At 36.5% G+C, this 19,386-nt stretch overlaps 1 protein-coding gene and 1 non-coding gene across 11 annotated transcripts in view; both read left to right on the forward strand.

Annotated features, from left to right (window-relative positions):
- Positions 1 to 19,386, forward strand: part of UNC79 (unc-79 subunit of NALCN channel complex) — a 262,094-nt gene that overhangs the window by 88,233 nt on the left and 154,475 nt on the right. For all 10 annotated transcript variants that reach the window (XM_060620631.2, XM_060620624.1, XM_060620626.1 and 7 more), the window contains exons 8-11: positions 9,661 to 9,725; positions 14,554 to 14,642; positions 15,273 to 15,313; positions 17,990 to 18,018. In XM_060620631.2, coding sequence (XP_060476614.1) covers positions 9,661 to 9,725; positions 14,554 to 14,642; positions 15,273 to 15,313; positions 17,990 to 18,018 — 224 coding nt within the window. The remainder of the gene's footprint in view (positions 1 to 9,660; positions 9,726 to 14,553; positions 14,643 to 15,272; positions 15,314 to 17,989; positions 18,019 to 19,386) is intronic.
- On the forward strand, positions 13,492 to 13,595 carry LOC132670504 (U6 spliceosomal RNA). The gene has a single exon (XR_009606742.3). It is a non-coding gene; the product is annotated as a U6 spliceosomal RNA (small nuclear RNA).

Genomic DNA, 19,386 nt, shown 5'->3' on the forward strand with positions numbered 1-19,386 from the left:
GGAGATTTACTTATTAAAAAGACTTCTTAAGTATCTTTATGTATGAGTATCTTTTTATTGACTTTCACCAATAATGTTAAGAGTGCTTTCAGATCCCTTTTCAGTCTTTTTTAGGAAATTTCTCATTAATGAAATTTTAAATTATTGCTTTTTCAGGTTGGTATGTCCCTCAGGAATACCTATAATTCATAGGTCAAATTTCATTTTCTGTACTGTGTCGCTATTCTAACCACTATTTCCCATACATTTATCTTCTATATTCTTAGCTTCTCAGGTTGGTTTACTGTGTAACTTATTTGACTCCCCCCCCCCCCCATCAGCTCTATTTATTGCTTTGAATTAGGATTTCTAATTCTGCTATTTCATTTTTAGTTTAATTATATTTATCATATCTCTTGTCCAAATTCCTTTTTATCTCATTCTGTTAGCTTCCCATCTCACCATGAATTTCTGTGACTTTCTACTTCTGTTTTTATAGAGGCCATGTGTTCTTACATCAAGTTGCAGATGCTATAATACCTTCCTAAAATATTTTGACTCATAGACTAGATAATTTTCAGACATGTTTTCTCTCAAGTGTCTGCATAATATTTCCTTTCCTTTGAAGTATATGTTTGGTTGGTCCTTCACTTTTTTCTTTTTAAAATCAATTTTGCTGGTCCCATTAGTGGCCAGGTGAGTATGGACTGTGCCTCATGGTGGTGCTGTCCTGGCCCATGCAGCAGCCAGGTGGGCCTGAACCAGGACTTAAGTCCCACCAGTGGGGACCATCTTGTGCATGGCTTCCATCTCTTCACCCTAAGGGTGCAGAGGCCTGTGCCAGGCTAGGGCTGTTGGGTCTCTTGGGCCAGGTGCACATGTATCTTTGCCTAAGGGAGCCCCACTTGTGTGAATGAGGAGGCTGTGGCCAGGCAACTGGACCACTGGCCACCCCTGAAGCATCAGCTAGATCGTCATGTGGCCTGATTGCTATGTTCATTCCATATATGTGCAAAGATGCAAGCCAGGCTGCATGGGTGCAGTCCTGACTCCAGCATGACCTCGCTCCATGACCTTGTCAAGTTACTTATACTCTCTGTGCTTGATCTGTGACCTTTGAGGATATGGCCATTGACTTAACACTGGAAAAGTGGCAGCAGCTTGATCCTGCTTAAAGGACTACCTTTAGGGATGTGAGACTAGGGAAATATAGGAACTTCACATCAGTGGGATGCTCAGTTTCCATATCAGATATGATCTTCACATTGGAGTCAGGAGGACAGCTGTGGATAGTAGGGGAAGGAACACCACCTCCAGGTTGTCCAGGAGATGACTAGGAAATTGGTAATCAAATAGGAATGCACCAAGAATTTAAGGAGACTTTTGAATCAAGTGAATTTCGTTTATGATGAAGCACCTACTAAGCAGAAAGTCTATGAATATGAAGCTTTTGCAAACATATTTCATCTCAGTGTAAACATTGTCCCATCCAGACAAAAACTCCATGAACATGCCTTAGGTGGAAGGAGTTTGAAAGATAACTTAGATTTACTTAATTTAGAAGAAAGAAGCTTTCTGAATTTAATGGAGATGAGAAATTATTCAACTATAATTAATTTCAAATTACCCATGAAAAAAACTGATACAGGTAAGAAAACCTTATGAATGAGGGCAAGTATTTAGTCAGAAGTCATACCTGATTGGACACCAGAGAGTCCATCCTGGAGAGAAACCCTATGGATGTAATAAGTGTGAGAAAGTCTTTACTGATTGATCATCCTTTACTAGACACATGAGATCTCATGCAGGTGAGAGGCACTATGAATGCAAATTCAGCCAGAAAGCCTTTAGCAGAAAAACCTCATTATATACCAGATAATTCAAACTAGAGAGAAACTCTATGAATGTGGAAATGCCTTCAGTAATAGTTCTTCTTTTAATAGGCATGAAAAAAATGCATACTGGTAATAAATCCTATAAATGTAATGAATGTGGGATGCTGTTCAGTGTGTGGTAGGTTGTTATACCAGCCCCAAAAGACTAAGACATCATTATTCAATACAAACTTCAAATCATCAAAATTACTTTGGCAAGAGGAATTCTGAAATTTTGTTTTTTTCTGAACTTGGATCAGTTAGAATTCCTTTGTGTTGGAAATAACAGAATGTTGAAACTGACTTAAGCAACAAAAGGAACTTTATTGGTACACATCACAGGAAAGTCCAGTATAGCTACTTTTTTTTTTTTTTTTTTGAGAGAAAGAGCAAGTGAGCATTAGCAGGGGAGGAACAGAGGGAGAGAGAGTCTCAAGCAGGCTTCATGCCCAGCATAGAGACTGACACAGGCCTCGATCTCACAACCATGAGATCATGACCTGAGTGGAAACCAAGAGTTAGATGCGTAACCAACTGAGTCACCCAGGCACCCCAGTATAGCTATTTAAAATGGAGAAAGAGATAACTTGACATCTTGAGAAAAGACTCAAAATTGAGTCTTCCGATTGACGAACATGGCATATCTATCTAACCATTTATTTAGGCCTTGTTTAATTTGTGTCAGCAATATTTTCTAGTTTTCAGTGTATAGGTCTTACAGATATTTTGTTAAAGGTATTCCTAAATGTTTTGTGGGTTTTGATACTGTTGTAAATAGTATTTAAAAATTTAATATTTCTACTTGTTTATTGCCATTATATAGAAATGTAATTGATTTTTCTATTTTGACTTCATATCCAGCAACCTTGCTAAATTCACTTATTAGTTTTTGTAGCTTATTTTTAAGTTCTTAAGATTTTCTATGTACATGATTATACTCTCTGGCAAATTAATATAATTAAACATTTTTCTTTTTCCTGCCATGCCTCCTTTCCTTCCTCCCTCCCTCCCTCTCTCCCATCCTTTCTTCCTTCTTTTCTTCTTTCTCCCTGTCGCCCCTTCCTTTCTCTCTTTCTTTTCCTCATTGTGCTGGCTCATATGTCCACTTCAGTGTTAAATAGAAGTACTGCAAGTGACTATCTTTGTTTTCTCCCTCTGTCTCTATGGGGCATGTATGCAGCATTAAATCTGGTGTTAGCTGTAGGCTTTTAACAGATGCTTTTTTATCAGAGTAAGGAAGTTCCTGTCTATTCTTAGTTTACTGAGAGTTTTTATCATGAGTGAATGTCAATTTTGGTCAAATACATCTTCATCTATTGAGATGATCACATGACTTCTTCCCTTTATTTTGTTAATATGGTAAATTACATTGATTTGCTTTGCATTGTTAATACAACCTTGTATTTCCTTGGATAAACTCCACATTGTCAGCTATATTATATTGCCAGACTCAATTTGCTAGTTTTTGTTAAAATATTTTGCTCCTGTATTTATGAGGGACATTGATCTAGTTTCCTTTTATTATAATGTCATCTGGCTTTGTTTCCAGAGTAATGCTGGCCTCATAAAATGAGTTGGGAGAGTTTCTTACTGTTCTATTTTCTGAAAGAAAATTAGTTTGCATTATTTATTCTTTAAATAGTTAAGAGGATTCACTTGTGGATCTATCTAGACTTGGGGTTTTCTTGGTAGGAAGGTTTCACATTATGAATTCAATTTAATATTATGTCACATTTTACTTTTCTACTTTTTGTCCAGTCATATTTATAATTTTGTAGTCTGTATTTTGAGGAATAAATGGCATATACATTTTTTCCAACTTGCCAAATTTATTGTCATATCTGTAGAATCTGTGGTGATGTTCTACCTTTTATTCTTGATATTGGTAATTTGTTTTTTTCTCTATTTTTTATTCATCAGGGTAGCTTGAGGGTTTATCAATTTTATTGAACTTTCCAAAGACCCATCATTTGGTTTTATGATTTTCCCTATTGGTTTTTTTGTTTCCAATTTCATTGATCTCTGCCTTCTATCTTTGTGATTCCCTCTTTAATATTGAGTTTAACTTCTTCTTTTTTCTGCTTTAAGATAGAAGCATAAATTGTTTTTCTATATTACTAAAATAGAAGCATAAATCATTAATTTGGACCTAATTCTCTAATTTAAGAGTCTAAAGCCATAAATTTACCTAAAAGCATTGCTTTAGTTTCAGCCCACAAATTTGATATGGTGTGATTACATTGTATTTCAGTACAGAATATTTTCTAATATTCCTTATGACTTTTTCTTTCATTTATGGATTGTGTAGAAGTGTGTTTGTTTAAATGTACATGTTTTTGCTGATTTTCCAGGTATCTTTTTGCTATTTATTTCTAGTTTAATTCCATGTGGTCAGAAAACTTACACTGTGATTTCACTCCATCTAAATTTTTGAGCTTTGTGTAATGGACCAGAATACTGTCTCAATACTGAGAGAGGATTGTTGAAATTTACAACACGAATTATGGACTTCTTTCTCTTTTAGTTCTCTCAGTTTTGCTTCATTTAATTTGAAACTCCATCATTAGATACACACATATTTATAATTGTTATGTCATCTTGATAAATTGACTCATCATTGTCAAATATCCTTCTTTATTACTGGTAATATTCTTTGTTCTGGGGTCTATTTGTCTGATATTTATATAGACACTCCAGCTTTCCTGTGATTAGCATTATATTAGTGTGGTATAACTTTTCTGTTTACTTTTTAAAAAAAAAATATTTATTTAAGTAATCTCTACACCCAACATGGGGCTTGAACTCATGACCCCGAGATCAAGAGTCACATGCTCTTTTGACTGAGCCAGCCAGATTCCCCACTGTTTACTTTTAATTTATCTATCTTTATATTTCAAGTGTGTTTCTCACAGGCAGCATTTATTCAGGCCATGCTTTTTGAAAAAGTTAAATGATATTTGACAATCGCTGCCTTTTAGACCATTTACATATAATGTAATTATTGTTTAGGCCATTTACATTTAATGTAATTACAAATAACTTAAGTCTATTATCTTACACTCATTTTCTGTTTGTCCCATCTATTCTTTGTCTCTTTTCTTTTTAATATCTTGTTTTCTTTTTGGTTATTTTTAGCATTCCATTTTATCTCTGTATTAGCTATACCTCCTTTTAAGAAGAATTGCTCTAGGGTTTACAATATGCACCTTCAACTTCACAGTCTACCTTCAAATAATATTATACTAGTTTGCATGTAGTGTAAGAACCCCGTGCACTTTCATGTCCTCCCTCTCATCCTTTTTTGTTCTTGTTATCAAATATTTACTTCTTTTTTTAAAGTTTATTTATTTATTTTGAGAGAGAGAGAGTGTGTGTGTGGGGGGGGGGGGTGAGGGGCAAAGAGAGAGGGAGAGAGAATTCCAATCAGGCTCCGTGCTGTCAGCGAAGAGCCTGATGCCTGGCTCGGACTCACAAACTGTAAGATCATGACCTGAGCTGAAATCAAGAGTTTGATGCTTAACTGACTGACCCACCCAGGCGCCCCTCAAATATTTACTTCTATATATATTATTAGTTTCACAATACATGGCTGTTATTTTTGTTTTAAACAGTGAATCATCTTTTAACAACATGCTAATATAAGTAGAAGGTCTTTTGCAGTTATTCACCATATTTGCTGTATCCAGAACTCTTTATGCCTTTGTGTAGGTCCTAGCTTCCATCTGGTATCATTTTCCATCAGCCTTCCTTTAACAATTCTTGTTGTGGAGCCCAGCTGGCAATGAATTCTCTTATCTTGTGTTTGTCTTCAAATAGCCTTTATTTCATATTCATTTTTGAAGGATATTTTCACTGGCTATAGAATTCTAGGTGACAGTTTTTTTCTTTCAGCCTATTAAAGATGTCGTTCCATTGTCTTCTGGCTTGCATGGTTTCTGGCGAGAAATCAGCGATCATTCTTATCTTTGTTCCCCTGTAAGTAATGTGTTTTTTTTTTCCTGGCTGCTTTTAAGATTTTCTCTTTATCATGGTTTTAAATCAATTTGATTATAATGAGTTTGGTGTGATTTCCTTTGATTTAATTTTGCCTAAGATTCACTGAGCTTCTTAGATCTGTGGGCTTATAGTGTTTATTAGATTTGAAAAATTGTGACCATTGTTTCTTCAAATGTCTTCACTCTTCCTCCCCTTTTCCCCTTTTGGACTTTTAACTACATGTGCTTTATACTGCCTAATATTTTCCCACAGCTCACTGAAGCTCTATTTTTCTTCCACTACTACAGTTTTGATAGTTTGTTGTTAGGTCTTCTAATTCACTGATCTTTCCTTCTGCATTGTCTAATATGCTATTAAGCCTATTCAGTGAATTTCCCATGTTCTATATTATATTTTTAATTTTATAAATTTCATTTTTCTTTTATTATTTTTCATCTCTATCCTCATTGTGTTCATATTTTCCTTTGAATATGTTTTAAAGTAGCAGTTTTAAAGTCCGTGTTTGCTAACTACCTTGTCTCTATAGTTTCTGGATTTATTTCTATTGGTCAGTTTTTTTCCTGATTATGGGTAACATTTTCCTCCCTTTCCAAATATCAGTAATTTTTTAATTGGATTCTGGACTTAATGAGTATTGCATTATTGAGTATCTGGATTTTGTTGTCTTTCATTACAGTGTTTTGAGGTTTGTTTTGGCTATCAAGTTACTGGTGGATCAACTTTACACTTTTAAGTCCTGTTCCTATATTTTGTTAGGGTAAGCCTGGAATAGCCTTGTCCCTAATGTTGGTTTAGCCCTACTGCTAAGGTATGACCTGCTAGAGTCATCTCTGTTGAATGTCCTAGGTTTTCACTGAGTTCCCTTTACTCTGACTGGTTGGAACTTGAATATCTACCAGTCCTGTATGAGATGTAGGAATTATTCTGCTTACAGATCCTCCATAGTTGTTTTCTATGCAGCCTAATGGAGTTTTGCCTTACACGTGTTCTTCTTAGTATAAAGCCAAAGACCCAAAAGGATTCTTGGTCAAATTTCTGGAGCTCTTTCTTCACATAGCTCCCTCTTCTTTGGCACACTACCCAGCAAATACAAGCCACCTTGCCTCTTTAAACTCAAGTTTTTGTGGATGCTTATCTTTCTCCTTCTATGTCCAAGGTCTAGAAATTACTTCCGGGATGAAAGTCATGTTGATTGTAAGACTGACTTTATTGTTTCTCTTTTCTCAAGGATCATTGTCCTACACTACCTAGTCCAGTTTCTGAAAACAGTTGTTTCATATATATTTTCCAGTTTTCTAGTTGTTTATAGTAGAAAGGCATCTTTAATACCATTTGCTCCGTTGTAGTTGGAAGCAGATTTATTACCTACCATGTTTTTATATTATGTTTTTTTGTTTTTATTTTCAAATGAAGGGAGATCCATCATGAGTATATTTGCCATATGGTAAGGTATGTAGATCAATCCTATATCAGAATCAATTGTAGTGCTCTTCCTAATTACAAATACTTGTAATTAGGATCCCTGGGTGGCTCAGTCGGTTGAGCATTCAACTCTTGATTTTGGCTCAGGTCATGATCCCAGGCCTGTAGGATCAAGCCCTGTGTCAGGCTCCATGCTGAAGCTGGAGCCTGCCTAAGATTATCTCTCTCTCTTACTCTGCCCCTCTCTCCAACTCACATGCTCTCTCTCTCTCTCTCTCTCTAAAAAAAAAAAAAAAAAAGTAAAGAGTTTGATTCAGTAGATCTAACATGATTTTCAGGTATCATATTTTTTAAAATCTTGACAAGTGATTTTTGATACACAAGAAAGGCTAAGAATCCATATTTTAGTAAGTTTAAATCTAGTGTGACTTTGGTAAACTAAGTGAGGTATCTTACAATCTTTTCTTAACTCAGTGACACTCTGTAAAAATGAAATAGAATATTAGAGGGGTAGGACCTCCTGGATATCCCCACATATAAAGCATTAATTTCTTGAAAAGCAGGAGTCTTGAGAGCCCTGATAAAGTGCTATCGCTGTTGTACATTTTTATTTCTCTGTGCCTTTGCCATAGCAGTTGCTATATATTTTGAATATTACCGCTGTTTCTAAGTGTCAAGATTCTTAATATTTGTAAAGTGATCTGCAAATATTCTCATAATATAGAGATTCAGAAATGGCTAGCATATTTTATCTTGTGTGCTAACTCTGTTTTATTAGTGGCAACTTTCTGAAGCTCAGTGTTGAGAAGGATCCTAAGGCCAGTTTTGGACTCAGCAGGAAGGAAGGCTCTTATGGATTAGTGATATCTGTCATGAGTTTGGGATTGGAGGAATGAGATACTTGTCCCATGTATTTGCAACTCCTATACTTGTTAAAGGCAGTCTTTTTTCTTTCTTTTTTTCTAGATTTCTCTAGTTACACAAGAAAACTTTTTTTGCTACTCTCTATTTTCATCCTGACTTTTCCACATGTAGTAAACAAATTTTATAGTTTTGGAATGCCTATATTCAAATTATTTCTTCATTCATCCATTCCTTACTCATTTCTTCTTTCTTTCTCTCGAACATATAAGCAATATGATACTGTGTTATTAGAGTAGTGGTTTCTGGTCTATATTTCTTATCTTCTTTCTACATAAATTGACCCACTGTGTATTTTTCAAGGTCAATGGCTCTGTTGACCATATTTTCCTAAATTTTAAATCAGACACATAATCTTATACTTGGTCTAACCGTAGGCTAGAAGATTTGAAGGTGGAACACCCCTGGGGAAAAAAAAAACACTTTATATTTGGAGCATAAATTAGGTCTGGAATATTATCAATACATGTTTTTGAATTACAATTGGATTTATAAGTAAGTAAGAATATCCTCTCATCTGCAAATTCTTGTATATTAGGCCAATCATAGTCCTATAAGATTAGAATTTGGTGATTTAGAAAAATGTCCTACTTCCAAATATGTACTTTTATTGCATTTTGTAATGATGGAATATTGTTAGCTAAGTGCTTTGACTTACAGAATCATCTAGATGATGATAAATACTTGTTGTGACTTTCATTCCAATCTATCCCAGATCACTTGTTTCTTATCTATATTCTGCATGCATACTGTGTTAAGGAGTGGGTATTAACAAACTAGCAGACATTAGTCTGTGGGTCCCAATCTGTGGTGTGAGAGAGAGATGTATTTCATTTGGGCAAGAAACTCATCTTTTCAGTCTCCACATTTGCTGGGAATGGCGTGGGAAATGGAATAGTGGAAGTTGCCTTAGCATTCATTTCAGTTATTATCAGTTTGAAGCACTTCCTGGTGCCAGAAATCTAGGATGTTCAGCATAGTATACACTACAATGAAAAGAGCAGGTGTTGAGATCCAAGAGATAGAGGTTCTAGTCTCAGCTTGTCAGGTACTAACTCTGTGACCGTAGTGAGCTACTTAACCTTTTTAACTTTTACTTACTCGTATGTGAAATGAAGTTAATAATCTGCTATACCTATCCTACAGACTTGTTGGCAGGATGAAGTGAAACCATAGATACAAAACCTTTGAGAACTTAATGGTATATATCACTGTGAGGTAATGTTATTGTACCATGTATGCCACATTATATTAGCTTGTATTTCCCCGTGGGAAAATGTATGGAGTTGTGATATATTTGTTCAATTGTTAAATTTGTCATAGATTAAAAAAAAATGATTATTTTAGGAAGCCTTCCTATGATGGTTCTATTTAGGAAAAAGAAAACTAGTGTAGTATTTGCTATGCCTTTACTAAGGCACAAGTAATTTCAATGAGAAGTATTCATCAGCTATGCTTTGCTTTACAGCTTGGAATCCCATCCACTGCCAGCACATTGAATGCCACAATGCAATTAACAAGCCAGCTGTGAAGGTACTGTTTTATTAGACCTGGTGCCATATTGTATTGTCAGTGGTCAAATTATCAGGAGCAAACTGCTGAATGAAATGGAGTAGATCACATCCTTCTCTGTAAAGCAAAGGCCTATGCTCTGTAGTAATCTCAAGCATCTCTGTGTTCAATCTGACTGTACTTGGGTGGGTTGGTTCAGGACAGAGCAATGAATAGTGGTGTCTGCAGGTTTGGCTATGATTTCATGGTCAACTGCTGTGTAGCAATGAGTAATTATCAGAATACTCCTGGTGAAACACTTATATAGTCCTTATTTGGCTTCTGTCTGAGCTAATAAATTCAGGGAAATGTACTTTGCCCCTGTTTCACTCATTTCAAATTGTGAGTGTCTAGTGTATGACTACATGAATTCAAGTGTCATAGAAAAACTTGATAAAATTGGTAAGTCTTAGCTCAGATCACAGATATGACTTAATCAAAATGACTAAGAGGTAGTTGGGCAGCAGTCACATGGAAAGGTACCTTAGAGGTAAGGAACAGTGGTTTAGAGAGGCCAAGACACTTTTCTAAGCCAGAACCAGGTACTTTGACTCTCAGCCTTATTCTTTTTCTGCCACATCAAATTAGTTCTTTTGTTATAACCCTAAATTGTTGAATTTGAATGTTAGGAAAAATAATCACACCTTTTAACAAAATTATTTATGGTATATTTGTTGGATACAACACTTGGCTGGAGAGACCTGTGTCTGGATTTGCAAGGATTAATTTTTATATTACGAAGAGTGGGAGTTAGGTCAAGTCATTAGAATTCACAGATAATTGTTAGAACCTAGTGTCGTGGGAGCTTGCCTCTCTTCTATAGACAGGAAGACTACCAAATAATAGATTACCATATAATAATAAAGATTACCAAATATTAGAAACATAATAGTATCATCTTATAGAAACAGAGTAGAAGAGGTAAAATGAGACATAAGAAATATAAATATACACGGAACCAAAAAAGAAATATAAAGGGACCCCAAAATGTGTTTCATATACCAAAAATGTCAGAGGAGTGCCAATAATAACATTGTCATCCGGATATACCTTACTAACAAAGAACATTGTTGTATTATTATGCTTGATCTCTGCTTTTATAAAGGCAAATTGAAGGGTGCCTGGGTGGTCCAGTCAGTTGAGCATCCAACTCTTGATTTCAGCTCAGATCATGACCTCGGGGTTATGGGATAGAGCCCTGCATTGAGCATGGAGTCTGCTTAAGATTCTCCCTCTCTCTCTTTCTCTTTCTCTTTGTCTCTCTCCCCCTCTGTTCCTCCCCCCTGCTCATGCTCTCTCTCTCTAAAATAAAAAATGAATAGGGGCGTGTGAACGGCACAATAGATTAAGCCTCCAACTCTTAATCTCTGCTCAGGTCATGATCTCACGGTTCATGAGTTCTAGCCCCACGTCAGGCTCTCTGCTGTCAGTGTGGAGCTTGCTTTGGATCCTCTATCTCCCTCTCTCTCTGCCCCTCCTCCACTGGCGCGTGCTCTCTCTCTCTCCCTCTTAAATAAATAAAACATTAAAAAATAAAATAAAATAATTAATTAAAGAAGGCACATTGAATGACTTTATGTTGAGAAAGAGCGTGTGTGAGGGTAACTCACTAATGGAAGCATAGTTCTTACCCATCCTACTATGTGTGCCCCTCCTCTGAAATTCCACAAACATTTGGGGTTCAAAGGTACTTTTCTTTGGTGTGATGACATTTTGAGCTAAACACATGTGAGTTCATTTTAGCCATGGAATTCAGCTTAATTCTTCACGGTGGTGAGAATTGCATAGCTCCCTTACTTTAGTTTCTATAGCTGCCCTTTTCTCTTTCTGCCTATGTTACAATGCCTTCTTTTGGTTTACTCAGATATGGATAGAAAGGAGGTATTTTTTGTTTGATTTTTCTGGTTACTTTCCTCCTGATCTTATGTCAGCCTGCATTCTCAGGAGTCTTCTGACTTCCTGATTAGTAGTGACTTTTGATTTTCTACTCACAGAAGTCATCACAAATTAGATTTTCTCCCTCCCTTCTAGGCAAATGGGTTAGTCCACCGCCCTGGTCTGGGTTTGCTTTTCTTTCTCTTACAAGCTGGTCCCTGTAGCCAGTTGTGCAGGACAGGCCACACCATCCTACTTTCTAAAGTCCCATTTTATTGAAGTGAAATTCATATAACATAAAAGTAACCATTTTAAAGGGAATGATTCAATGGCATTTAGCACATTCACAATGCTGTGTAACTACCATCTCTGTCTGCCTAAACATTTTTATCGCCCTCCAGATTTTACTTTCTGAACTCCAGTTTTCCTGAAGAGTTTTCTTTTGTATTTTTACTCTGCTTCCTTGGAAAGGTAACATTCTTGTTAATGATTTCAGTGCTGGGGCTGTTTTTGCTCGACAACAGGTCTGGCTCAGTATTGTTTTTTTCATTACAATATAAGCACTCCTCAAACTCACATAGATATGACCATATGACATATAGGTTGAGGGTATGCAACATCCAGATAGGTACAGAATAATGTTAAATGAAAATGAAGTCGTGAATTTGTATAGTATGATGCCAATTTAATTTAAAAATCACATAAATATACATCTATATTCATATTTATAGTGAAAAACAACCAATAATACTCATTAGAATGTTATTAGTGATTGCATCGAAATGGAGGGTTAATGAGTTACTTAAATATTCTTCTTCTCTCCATTTTCTCAAGCCTTTACGTTGGGCATCATTGTATTTATAAATGGAAAATAACTATTTTTAATGCAGCAGTCAGATATGAACATATTAATATGGATGTAAACTGGCCTGTTCAGAGTAAACAGAGTTGACCCTACTATCCACAAATGTGATGGGTCATATGAACTAATTCATTGAACATGTCAGAGGTCACCTAGCTAATCACTAGTGATTATAGTTCTAACAGCCTAGGAGTTTTTCCTTTTGAATGGAATGAAAAAATATGTTTACCTGACAGGAGTATCAATGACTCACTAGAAATGAAAGTAAAGTAACTATTTTGAAGAACAGATTTCATGGGGTACATGGGAAAGACTCAGGGAAAGTGGATTTATCCGTCCAAAAAATACTCTCTCCATATTCGTGAGCTTTATCACTAGGCAGTGATGATTAGCCAAATAGAAAAGTATTATCTATTTTGGTTGCAATACATTGCAAAAAAGTGTTTTTTAGGCAAGAGCCAAAAGCTCCTACAGGATTCAAAATGAAAATATGTTGGAACTTAGAGTTCATTATATCACACTCTGCTTTTGGTTTTCCTTGGTTCTGTTTGCAGATCACTTTATGAAATACTTTGGAGCCCAGATAATTATCTAACACAGGAGTCAGCAAACAATGGCCCATAGCCAAATCTGGGCTACTGACTGTTTTGTAAATAAAGTTTAATTGGAACATAGCTGTGCTCATTTACTTGTGTATTATTGTCTATGGCTGTTTTCATGCTGCAACAGCAGAGTTGGGTAGTTGTGACAGAGAACGTATGGTCCACAAAGCCTGAACTATTTACTCTCTGATCATTTCCAGGAAGTTTGCTAATCCTGGATTAACACACCAAAAAGTAGTTATTCATGGCATTAAAAGAAGCATGAAACTTATCTAAGGAAAATTTTCACACTGGACTTGGAACATCAGGGAATATATAATTTACAGATTTTGATGGTATAACGATTGAAATTTAGGAGTTCTAACTCTTGTTCCCCCAATTATTGAAACTCTTCAGGTAGCACATATAGTTGCTTCGGCAGCACATATACTGAAATTGGAATGATACAGAGAAGTTTAGCATGGTCCCTGTGCAAGGATGACACACAAAATTCTTCAGGGTTTTAACTTTAAATGTCAGGCTGTTTGGGTTATAAGTTCAGTTCATTTTTCCTCCCAAATCAGTAAAAACAGCTAAAAAAAAAAAAAAAAAAAGTCAGAGTGGAGTTCCAGAGGAATTTGTGTCCTAGGCACATTATCTGTACAGTCAGCTATAGCATGGATTCGTTATTTCCTGAAGGACAGGAAAACAGAATTCAAAATGACTTTGGTAAGTTATAGACATTTAACAGGATGCAAAGTACAAAACTTAGCTAGTTGCATTCACTTGATTTTAAATATCTAGATACTGGAAAATACACTGATGATCAACAGCAAAATTAACACTTTTCATCTCTGTGCTTAGGCTCATGAAAACTGAGCCATAAATAATCCAAAATTGAACAGAGCTAAGCAAACCACAGGTCATGTGTGTAAGGAAAAAACATCTAAAAATGTAACATTGGATGACTGATATAGAACTTAGATTTCAGAGTAAGAAAAGCAAATTGCTCAGTGTTAGATTTCATGGGAAATTTTTTGAATGAGGTTTCTTTTAAGAAGCAAAATTCTCTACTGCCAGAATTTTGGTAGCAGTTATGATTTTAAAATCTTGATATGTTTTCCTTTTCCTAAAGAGAGATTGCTATGTTTACCACTTTCGAGAAGGAATTACTGTACGAGTAATACAGAGGCAATTCGAGCCATTATTGAACAAGATTTTTTCTCTTTGTGGAGTGAGGGTGGATTTCTTGACACTATTTGTCACTTGAAACTGCAGACAACAGGAGAAATGAAAAACCACAGTAGCCACATTTACATCTCCAGTGTGGACTCCTCAGCCAGTGCAGCAAAAATAGCTATAGGTTAAAATGGGTTTTACTAACAATATTTATTCCAGTTTGCTTTTGAAAATCTGTCACGATTGCACTTACGATGTGGGGATTGTGATAAACAGGACAGGAGAGTTCATTCTGCCTTTTCCTGTGTTTCAGATGTGTATCGACCCTTCCCTGTCAGTAGCTCTAGGGGATAAACCACCCCCATTGTATCTCTGCGAAGAATGCAGCCAGAGGATTGCGGGGTAGGTATAAGAGTCCTCCAAGAAGAGAAAGTAGGGTAACCAGAGAAGATAAGAACAACCAGTTTTATTAAATTGGTTACATTGCCCACATTTCCCACTAACCTCTCTGTTTTTTAAAGGTTAGTTTGTCAAATATTTGATATATAGCAAATTTTCATTTGAGAGATTTCAGCTTTGAAAAATTGCAGTACTTCTCCCCATGTGATAAGAGAAAGCAGTGACACTTAATAAAACAGCTCCAATTTTCAAGTGACCCGGTTAAAAAAGGCCACAAGAGAAAAAGAAAAGAAAACCATGGCTTTCAAACGTGACGTATAGTTCAAATGGGTTCTCTCTGCTTGTTAGTTTCACAGAATCACACTCAGGGTTGTACACATCATGCTGTACTTTGGTTGGCTTCACTAGCATCTGGAAAGTATCATTTAAAGATAAGTGAATATGATGAAATGCCAATAATTTATAATTTAGCTGCAATGCATTAGACTTTTAAAAAGTTGATTATGATAGTGCTCTTAATGACATTTCCTTTCTATCGAAAGCCTCTTAGTAATAGCGTGCAGCTTATAAACATTCATGTGGAAGGGTAACATTAAAAAGAAGCTCAAAAATGAATTTTGCTTTTCTTTACAGGGACCACAGTGAATGGCTCATTGATGTGCTTCTGCCTCAAGGTATGGTTTACATGAGAAAGGATGAATAATAAGTAATCATGACTAATGGCATGGTTGGTTTGTCTCCTTTTGTACTGTATTATTTTACAAGGACAGTAACCAAAGTATTATATTCTGTGAATAGTCATTGAGATGAAGCATTAGATCAATGTCTTCCTTATACCCACACATTTAATAATGAAGGAAGAGGTATCACCTTTGCCGAAATTAAGGGTAGATGTTGGAATTAAGATTCTGTGTGACAAAAGCCCTGCTGAATTATGTCTTAAGAGATTTTCTGTATGTATAACAGGCATTGCCAATGATGTTTGCTGTGCCAGGTCAGAAAGGGAATAGGAAACATCAGTGGGAAGAACACTGAATCATGGGGCTTTCTCCTACTGCTATTACTAGCTCTGTGTTTTTAGGGAACATCATTTAATTGCTCTGAGACTCAGTCTCCCTAGTAAAGTGGGGATAAAGTATAGGTGACTCATCTCAGTTAAAAGACGGGACTGTGATGTTTGTAGTTGGTTAGAGTTCTGAAAGCTATGTCTTGTAAGGTGGCAGGTCCCAGACAGAGGTTTCCTTCACACATCTGGAAGCAGGTATCCCAGCCACTTAATTGGAGGCTGAAATGACCAGGGAAAATTATTCGGGAAAGCAGAGGAAAGATGAAAGGTGGAAAAGCTGGGGGTCCATAGGAGCTTTGATATATGACTTCAGAGGTAGATAATAGAAGACTTTCTATGAAAGGCCATATTTAAGAAGAACTGTAAAAATCTTATGTTAACTAAATTCTGTGAACATTAAAAAAAAACAAACAACTTAAGGCCATTTTCTTGATGATAATTACACTATTTCTTTGTAGTCTAACTTTTTTTTTTTTAATGTTTGTTTTTGAGAGAGAAAGACAGACGAAGTATAAGCAGGCAAGGGGTAGAGAGAGAGAGGGAGACAAAGAATCTGAAGCAGGCTCCAGGCTCCAAGCTGTCAGCACAGAGCTTGATGCGGGGCTCAAACTCACGAACCACGAGATCATGACCTGAGCTGAAGTCAGACGCTTAACCAATTGAGCCACCCAGGTGCCCTGTAGTCTAACTTTTAATATTAGGTCATCTCACCCTTAAGAAATAAATTAGTGAATGATCTTTGTCTGTAAAATGGGTCAGTAATGTCAGCCTCTATATCCTTCAAAGAGACATTTTGAAAATTTATATAAGAATAACTGTGAAAAGATTTGGGTTTTATGGGTAAAGGTAAATTTTTCCCTCCTTAAATTAGGCTACCTTGTTAGTGAACTGCCAGTGCTCCAAGGTGAAGTCTATAGTCAGGAGCAAAACTACATTTTTAAATATCAGATGTGTTGCTGAATTCTGGTCACCTTCTCCAGAAGATATTCATCTTTGGAAGAAAACTTGTAATAACTTTTAATTATTTATCTAGAGGTGTGACACTAACTTCTGGTTAAGACAGACTCTAAGATATCAAACAGTTAATAACAATTAATTATTCAAAACCAGTTTTAAAAACTGAGTTATAAATTTCATCAGTTTAGCATCTACTAATTCATAATTTCCAGTTTGGGAGACATTTATCTTGACCTTTTTGATAAATTTTAACATAGACTATACTGTAAGTAATGCTTCAGTTCATTTTTTGAACACTTAACTATTTCATGGGGAATGTTAACATATTCCTGGAAAAATTATTTTCAAGTATTCTCAAGCATCAATTTTCACAAAAATAATTGCTGTGCCCACTGAAAAGAATATGTATCTGTTTGTTGATCCTGAAGTAGACAGTAGTTTGAGCGCCTTACTCCAACTGGCCAATCCATGAGTTTGCCAATTGCTTTCTCTGAAATGAGCATGTAGGTGGTTTTACACTAGTTAAGGACTGATATAAATCAATAATTCGTCTCTGAGTAATCCAAGTTAGTAAGGTTTTTCTACAGTTTTGAAATAGCAAATCATCTCCATGGTGAAGCTCTAAATATATCACATCAACTTGGTGTCGTAGCATAATGGAAGACAGCAAACAGGGAATCCAGAGATGTTATCTCTAGATCTGCCTTTATCAATTGATAGCCTGTGTGATGTTGAAGAAGTTATGCAAACCTCAGTTTTGTTCTATGTCAGATGAGGAGGTGAGATGAATGTTATTTTGCTTTGGCTTTAACATGATCTGAATTCTTTTTGTTTTGTTTTATTTTATTTTATTTTATTTTATTTATTAAAAAATTTTAAATGTTTGTTTATTTTTGAGAGAGAGACAGACTGTGAGTGGGGGAGGGTCAGAGAGAGAGGGAGACACAGAATCTGAAACAGGCTCCAGGCTCCAAGTTGTCAGCTCAGAGCCTGATGAGGGCTCGAACTTACGAACCGTGAGATCATGACCTGAGTCAAAGTCAGACGTTTAACCAACTGGGCCACCCGGGTGCCCCTAATGTGATCTGAATTCTAAGTCATGTCTGAGGAGGTTGAATTACTTTTAAGAATAGGGGAAGTATTTGCAGCATAGAGGTGTTCCTAACCTCATCAAACACAGGGAGATGACAATAAGACAAGAGAGAAGCTGTTTTGGTCAGGTCTAGAGGTTGTGTTACTAAGCTTGCTTTTACTCACCTTCGTGGCTGCCCTCATTTAAAATGGGCTGTCTTTCTTTGTTAATATATTGTGTACCTTCCCCTTACAGCTGAAATATCTGCTATATGTCAGAAAAAGGTAAGAGCAAACTATCTGTGTGGTGGGGGCATGATTTGCTGTGTTTGTATGTAAATTCATTCATTGACATCTGCCTCATTTCTGCACCACGGTTTCCCAGTATGTACATGTCACTGTATTCCTGAAGGGGGAAAATAAATCATTGAGCATGCAAGATTACTGTGTCCGAATGGTCTCTCTTTCCATTTCTGCTTTTGCTCACCCATCTTACGCACAGTGTTTTTGGTATGTAATCTGAAATAAAAGCATATGTGACTCTAGTTACAAAAAGCTTTTACCTCAACCTTGGTAAAGGATGTATCTTGTGTGCTAGACATCTTTATTGCTTTGAAGTGGAGTGCAAATAGTTCAATATATGTGTGTCAAAAACATACCCAGACTGACTGTATTTATATAGAAAACATTCATTTAGATGTAAGATGAATGAAATCTCTAAAGATTCTACCTTCAAATTGCCTATAGCCACTTTTCATAACAGTTTCCCTGAGCCATTTCCATCTTCTTTTCTTGTTCTAGTTGTTGAAAAGTACAAGAGAAGGTAGTAAGGCATCATACAAAGAACTTTGGATTAGTTGGTTGAGACCCTTGGTTTCTGGCCAGCTCTATCCCCACCTACCTATGAGACCATGTACAAGTCACTTAAATGTTTAGGAATTGGTCATGAGTGGGTACCTTTGGAGGGCTATTTCAGTGATCTGTTGTCACATAATCTAAAATATCATGGCTTGTAACAACAGGCATTTATTGATCACAGTTCTGTGGATTGGCAATTTGGCCTGTGCTCAATGAGACAGTTCTTTTGATAAACTCCCCTAGGTTCACTCATGTGCCTGCAGTCAATTGGTGGGTAGCCTAGGGATTGGCTGGCCCCAGATGAGCTCACTCCCATGTCTGGGGCCTCAGCTGGGACAGCTGGAATGGTTGGATGACAGGGGTGTCTGGCTCTCCCTCTTTCCATTAGGTGTCTCATCCTCCAGGGGGCGAGGCTGGATTTGTTCACAAGGCAGCAGTGTTCTGAGCGAATGAGAGAGGAAGTCACAAGGCCTTTTGAGATTGAAGCTCCTAAGTCACACAGCATCACTTCTGCTGCATTCCACTGGTCAGAGCAAGTCCCAAGTCCAGCCCAGATTCAAGGAGTGGGGACATAGACCTCTCCCCTTTAGAAAAGGAGCGACAAGAATTCCGTGGTCACATTTAATCTACCATAATCTACCCTCCGGACATAATTACTTACATTTCTTCCACATGTAAAATACTTTCACCACCTTACGAGACCTCCTAAAGTCTTAAATCCATTTATGGCTTCAGTTCATCATCTTGTGATCTGCATATGGTCTGGTCACTGATGAAACTCCTTGGGTACAAATT

This window comes from Panthera onca, chromosome B3 (genome assembly GCF_046562875.1).
Source record: "Panthera onca isolate mPanOnc1 chromosome B3, mPanOnc1 haplotype 2, whole genome shotgun sequence".
Taxonomy (NCBI): Eukaryota; Metazoa; Chordata; class Mammalia; order Carnivora; family Felidae; genus Panthera; species Panthera onca.